At 33.8% G+C, this 7,268-nt stretch overlaps 1 protein-coding gene across 1 annotated transcript; it reads left to right on the top strand.

Annotated features, from left to right (window-relative positions):
• Positions 1 to 420, top strand: LOC139842631 (uncharacterized). Its single transcript, XM_071832750.1, has one exon. It carries the CDS (start codon positions 1 to 3, stop codon positions 418 to 420), a length of 420 nt encoding a protein of 139 aa, XP_071688851.1.
• The last annotated feature ends 6,848 nt before the right edge of the window (positions 421 to 7,268 follow it).

Here is a 7,268-nt window from a genome sequence, read left to right as displayed (position 1 = left end):
ATGTCGTGGGTTAAGTGGGAGGATACACTTCTACCCTTTAGAGAGGGTGGACTTAATATCGGGTCTTTGAAGGGAAAAAATCTCGCGTTATTGGGAAAATGGTTTTGGAGGGCGAAAACCGAGCCTAATGCTCTTTGGGTTAAAGTATTAAAAAATATCCATGGGGTGGGGGGCTTAAATATTGATTCGGGCTCTAACGAGATTAAAGGCAAACGAGGTGTATGGGCAAATATTATCCGTGCAGATGGTGCAATCGACAAGACGGGAATCCAATTCGGAAGCTCGTTCGTAAAGAAAATTAGCGACGGTGGAGGCACTTGTTTCTGGACCGATCAGTATCAATGTGATGAGCCTCTTTGCAACAAATTCAGGCGTCTTTATTTGTTAGATACTGACCGAAGCTGTTTTGTTAAAGATTGAGTAACATGGTCAGAAGGAGCTGCTGCTTACGGTGGTTGTGGACTCGAGAACCAGTCGGTCGAATGCATGGCGAACTAATTAATCTAATCGATTTGCTGAATGTTTTTGTTAAACAAGATGGCTCTCAGGATGCTTGGAGCTGGAAGTTTTCAACAAAGGGCGACTTCATAACCAAAAAACTCGCTAGCCTTATTGACGAGAAAACAATCATGGACAATAGATTCAGACAAGAAACACTTAAAAATAATCTTGTACCGGGGAAGATTGAGATTTTTGTTCGGCGTGCATTAAAGAAATGTTTAGCGACTAGAGTCGACCTTGATAATTGTGGGATCGATCTTCACTCCTTACACTGTCCGCTTTGTGAAGACGGGTTAGAAACAATTGATCACGCTCTATTTCTTTACAAAAATTCGTTCGAGGTATGGGAAAGGGTGTACAAATGGTGAGGGTTGGGCCAGGTGTCAAATCTAAGCATCAATGAAGCGTGTCGGGGAAATAGCAAGACTCATATGTCTCGTAACGGTTGTCTCCTTTGGCAAGCATTAGAATGGGTGTGTTCGTATTTAATATGGAAGAACCGAAATCTCAAAGTCTTCGCAAATAAAAGTTGGAATGATCCTACCGCGTTAATGGAAATTCGGCTCAAGTCTTTCAAATGGATCGCTCCGCGTTGGAAGAAATCGAAGATCGATTGGATACAACGGATCTCTAACCCGTTGGTATATGCGATGTGATCCTAACTGTGTTCGTTTGCTAGTTAATTGCAATTTTATATCGAGTCGTGTAATGCTTAGTCCGTTTGTTCATTCTTGTTTGATTGTTTTCGAGTTTATAGGTGTTTAAGTTGCTTACTCCGCAACTAGTTGCCTAACGTTGTAGCTTCCTGGGCCAACTGATTGGTGCCATCGTGTGTACTGGGTGTTGCCCTTGTTTTCGAGTAATATATTTAGCTTTTCGAAAAATAAAAAATTGTTCACGTTATAGTGAGATGTATTAGATGTTAGGTCATTCTTTATTCTAATCTCTTTCAAAAACAACCATTTAACATTTATTTCACTAACTTTTCATTAAACCCTCATTATCTGTTATCAATTAATACTCACGAATATACCTTTAGAATATAACTAGTTTTCGAACCCTCGCTTCGCGCCGGGGGTTCGGTTTTCAATGTATTTTATTGCGTTTAGTTTGTAAAATTATTTCGTGGTTAACAATGATGTCGTTGAAGCGCAACTTGAGTCGAACTAAAAGGTGTAACCCGTCAAAGATTTAAATATTATTTTAAATTAACAATATATGTGTATATCGGCGTTTCGATATGGGATTGTTGACTTTTAAAAATTTAACGCAATTAAGCCGTTATCTTATATTAACACTTCGTATGATTTAATAGTAGAAGATTTACTGAGATATATCCAAAAATCACTAAATAATTAAAAAAAAATAATAAGACCCATATGTGTTTGTTGTTAATAGATAAAAATAGTTACGGAGGCTGCGAGTGAAAAGTCAACGTGTATTGTGACGCCCCGTACAAAATCATCGTGTACGGTTCATCAACAACAGGATCATTACAAGGTCAAACACTATATGCTGTTTGAAAACCAGTTATGCATTCATAAAAAGATAGCGTTTTACAAAAGATAACATGCTTCCTATGAATAGAAACGTTAACATAAGTATGTGACCCAAAGGTCGTTACAAAGCCTTTGTTTGAAAATAACATAAGTTACGAATGCAAAATAAAAGTTTCATGATTGAGACATCTCTAAGTAATGTAGCGGAAATCTAACACAGCAGGTCCATAACAGCAAGTCTATAACACCAAGACAGCAAGTCTAACAGCGGAAGCAACAACGTCTAAGCACCTGAGAAATACACGCTTAAAAAGTCAACACGAATGTTGGTGAGTTATAGTTTTTTTGTAATCAGTAAAGTAATGTAGACCACGAGATTTCAGTGCTTCAAACAGCATTTCAAAACAGTATGATAAAGTATATGCTTAACCGTGGGCACCCGGTAACTAGACTTAACGTATGTATATCACCCCCTAAAAGTGCACTTGGAGAGTGCGTTTGTCCTCGAAGTATTAAACACCCGTTGTCTGCTAGCACGACTAGCCCGAGTGGGGTTGTCATATCCTATGGATCCATATCTAAGATTCGCGTTCACGGTTAGAAAACCAATGATTAAACGTTACCGAGCTAAGGGGAATCTTTGTGCCGTTTTGTAACCCACACATATATAAAGTTTAAGTACTCGTGTCTAGTATGTAAAACATAAAAAGCGCATGTATTCTCAGTCCCAAAAATAGTAAAAAATTAGTAAGGGATGCTATAACTCACAGTGTATAAGCAGTAAAAGTCGGTATGAAAAGTATGCAAGTAGTAAGTCGGTCCGAATGGTCGTCAACCTAAGTCAAAGGTCACTAAGTCAGTATGTTGTCCCCAAATGTTTAAAAGTGCATAAATTAAGTTTAAGTGTCATCGTCATCATCATCATCATTCATCAAAGCTAAGGTAAGTTTTAAAAGAATAGAGATCGAAACACAAGGCTGACTTTGGACAGCTGTTACAACCTCAATACAAATCGATAAGACGTGTGGCCAAGGCTCCGTATGTGAGTCCTTTAACCGCTGTCTAATTTTCAGAACCTAACTCGTCTTCGTTTGACCGTGGCGACGGTTTAAGTGCGAGTAGGTCAGAAATTTCAACACAACGTTACAAAGGCGTAGTGACTTTCGGAAAGCTATAAATCTCAAACCGTATATCGAATTTAGGCGAGGTCTAAATGAAAAGTCATCTACTCGAAATGAACTATCCGAAAATCAATTTTCCAGAAGTCCAGGAGTCTGATCAGACACCGAAAAACAGCAAACAAGTACTCCGGTGGGTTCCTTAGTGCTTGATGCTCATCACGATTCTCATCCTTGATGTGTGTAAGCTTCAAGTGTACAACTCTTTGATGTGTTATGATAGTGCTCTAAATGAAAATATATTTAGTATCAATATCATCATAATATGTAAAGCTTTTAGTTGCAATTTTTCTATTTTTATGTAATATTCGTTTAAATAAATAAGTGCGAAGACAAAAGAAGAAAACGATGATTTGAAGACGCAAATGACCAAAAAGCTCAAATGTACAAGATATAATTCAAGTGGTTCAATTTATTAATGAGAAACGTCTAAAAATTACAAGAGTACAAGCCGCGGAATGCAAAGTACAAGATATCTACGCGTACGAAAGAACGTTCGAAAATCCGACACCGAGACATAAACCGAGCATCAACGTGTGAGTCAACGGTCCTAAAATTATGAGTCAACTATGCACAAGAATATAATATAACATATATATATAATTAATATAAATTATATATATATTTAATAAATATGTCGACAAACTAGAAAACAAGGGAAAGTGAGCTAGTACCAGTCACCATGCGATCGCATGGGATTAACACACCCATGCCATGTGATCGCATGGCCCCAAAAGTTGGGTCAGGTGCTATAAAAGGCAACGTTTTCAGCGAATGTAAAACACATCTTTTTCTTTTCCTTCTCTGTAACGAAAACATATATATATATATATATATATATATATATATATATATATATATATATATATAATATTAAGTTTAAATTAAGCTTACTAATAATTGGGTTATTGTAAGAAATGTTTTAAGGTTTTAAAGTCGGAGTTCTGTCCGTGTAACGCTACGCGATTAATCACCACTGTAAGCTATGTTCTTCCTTTTTAAATTAATGTATCGTAACTAAGTTATTATTATGCTTATTTGAGCCGAAGTAATCATGATGTTAGACTAAATATTAAGACGGGGTTATTGGATTTTGTACCATAATTCGGGTTTGGACAAAAGACCGACACTTGTGGACGTTGGACTATGGACTATTAATAGATGGGGGGTATTGTCTAATCGAATGATAACTCATTAGAATCTGTCTAACCTATCTTCAAATTAGATAATCTAATAATTATTAAATGATTATGCATGTCCTATTTAGTGACGTTTATACGACATCTTTTATGATCATTTAATTAATTATTCGGGTTGGGTAATTTGGGTAATTGATCATTCTGATCAAGTGGGTAAATTAATATTCATATCTCATTAAAACAGGGGTGGATTACATACAAAGATAATTGGTGTAATTGTTAACAAAGTATTAAAACCTTGGATTACACGCAGTCGATAACCTGGTGTAATCATTAAACAAAGTATTAACACCTTATTACAGTTCGAATCCCTAATTAGTTGGAATATTTGACTTCGGGAATAAGGTTAATTTGACGAGCATTTTATAATTATGACCGATGGACTATTAAGGACAAAAACCAGATAGGTATAAAATAAATCCAGGACAAAGGACAATTAACCCTGATAAATAAATTAAAATTAAAACGTCAAACATCATGATTACGGAAGTTTAAATAAGCACAATACTTTTATTTCATATTTCATCGTACCTTTATTTACTGTCATTTTAATTACTGCAATTTACTTTATCGCAATTTAAATTCTGTCATTTATATTATCGTCATTTATCTTTACGCTTTATTCAAAATCGACAAACCCGTCATTAAACGGTAAAACCCCCCTTTTATAATAATAATAATACTACTATATTACTAATATATATATATATATATATATATATATATATATACACAAATATAATTGTTTAAAAATATAGTGTACGCAATAAGCCGTCACCCTGTGGAACGAACCGGACTTACTAAAAACTACACTACTCTACGATTAGGTACACTGCCTATAAGTGTTGTAGCAAGGTTTAGGTATATCCCATAAATAAATAATTAAAACTTGTGTAATTTGTATCGTATTTCGTAATAAAAATAATAGTATTTCGTACTACACCTCTCTCACATCAAGTTTTTGGCACCGCTGCCGGGGACGCCGAAGCAAAATGCTATATTTTTATAAACTATATTTTTGTAAAAAAAATATATTATTTCTTATTTCGTAAAAATATTTTGTATAAGTGTTAAAAAATTAAAAAGAAAAAAAATATATATATATATTTTTAAGATTTTGTCTATAATAAGTATTTTTATTTTTAGATTTAAAAATATAAGTTTATTTTAATAAATATTTTCTTTATATATTTTGTGAAGAAAAAAAAAGGTAATCAATAAATAGAAATTGGGTCGCAGCCTGTTCGAAGCCCAAAATCATTTCTGAAAACTTGCTCCATGCGATCGCATGGTAGGAAACCGTAAAATTCATGCGAACGCATGACAGGATAAGACAGGTCTGATCCTAGTACGTACAATTAGGGTTTGTGTTTAATAATTATTATTATTAATTAATTAGTTAATTAGGGTTTATATTTAATAATAATTAGTTTTAGTTTATTTAATTTTGTATTTTAAAGTTTAAATTAATTTTATTAATTATAAAATTAATACTTTTATAAAATAATAATATAAAAATTATATTTTTATAAAAATAAGTAATTTTATCATTTTTTGTCTCTTTTTATAAATTGTATATTTTTAACGTTTAATTCGTAATTTGTTTATTTTTCGTTCGTAATTAGTTTTAAACTTAGTTTTTGCCGTAGTAATTTTATATTTTTAGATTTTTAGGCTTTGCCGTAAAATCCCTTAAGTGCTTTTTCATTAGATTAAGATTTAGACGCTTTAGAATTTTACGACGTCGCTTATCGCTTTATTATTTAATAGATTTTAGTGCCTTTTAAATTATTGCCGTTTTGAATATAGATTTCCTTTTAAGCTTTAATACCTTTAGGCGTAACTTTTTAGATTTAGTTTTTAGACTTTTAAGTTTCGACGTTTTTCTTTCTTATTTTTATTTTTCGATTTTTATTTTTCGAAGTTTTTCGACGCACTCTTTTTCTTTCTCGTTTCTACACTCTAGTTTGTAGGACATAGATTTTTATTTCAAAATTTCGACGAAAATTATTTTAAGCGGTTAAATTGATAGACATCCAAATTTTCTGGTTCGTAGTAATAGTTGGATTTGTTAGTTGCGAGTTGTGGGATTCCGATTTAAAAGGTCCTGGCTACCTGCTGCATCTTTTGGCTATTCGAAACGTGGGCAAAAGCAGAAAAGTCTATTAATTTGATAACTTATATGATTTTTATTTTTATAACTAATAGGATATTCAGTGAATGCACCGAGCAAAACGTTCACCACCTTTCATACGTTCACCACCTGTAACCCGATCAAGACATCTAGCCAATATTGTCGTCGTTGATTTTTCTTTAGAATCATCATCAAGCCGACCAAGTATTCCAATTAAATTTCCGATAATCCATTTTTTGAAGCCAACTTCACAATTGAGAACCAGGAGGATATTCAAGGACAATTCCAAGATCCTGAACCACTAATCATTTCTCATGAACCACAAACCGTTAAATCAGAATCTTCTAGTGATTGGAATTCAACAAATTCAATTATGGAAGTAACGGAACCTCTAAGTATGGAAGACTGAATGAGAGCCACACGCACGGGCCAAGGTCACGCCATTATTAAGCCAGATGTTAATGCGCCAGATTATGAAATCAAAGGACAAATCCTACACATGGTAACTAATCAATGCCAATATAGTGGTACGCCAAAAGAAGATCCAAACAAACATCTTCGAACCTTTAATAGGATCTGTACTCTATTTAAAATCAGATAAATTGAGGATGAACAGATCTATCTCATGTTGTTTCCTTGGACTTTAAAGGGAGAAGTCAAAGATTGGTTAGAATCGTTACCCGAAGGAGCGATTGACACATGGGACGTTTTAGTTGAGAAATTTCTTAAAAGATTCTTTCCGGCATCCAAAGCCATG

The sequence above is a fragment of the Rutidosis leptorrhynchoides genome, chromosome 4 (assembly GCF_046630445.1).
Source record: "Rutidosis leptorrhynchoides isolate AG116_Rl617_1_P2 chromosome 4, CSIRO_AGI_Rlap_v1, whole genome shotgun sequence".
NCBI lineage: Eukaryota > Viridiplantae > Streptophyta > Magnoliopsida > Asterales > Asteraceae > Rutidosis > Rutidosis leptorrhynchoides.
This window is presented reverse-complemented; position numbering and strand designations above follow the sequence as displayed.

Bases quoted from the DNA above. Each gene is read 5' to 3' on its own strand.
- LOC139842631 (XM_071832750.1), top strand. From the start codon at position 1: ATGTCGTGGGTTAAGTGGGAGGATACACTTCTACCCTTTAGAGAGGGT.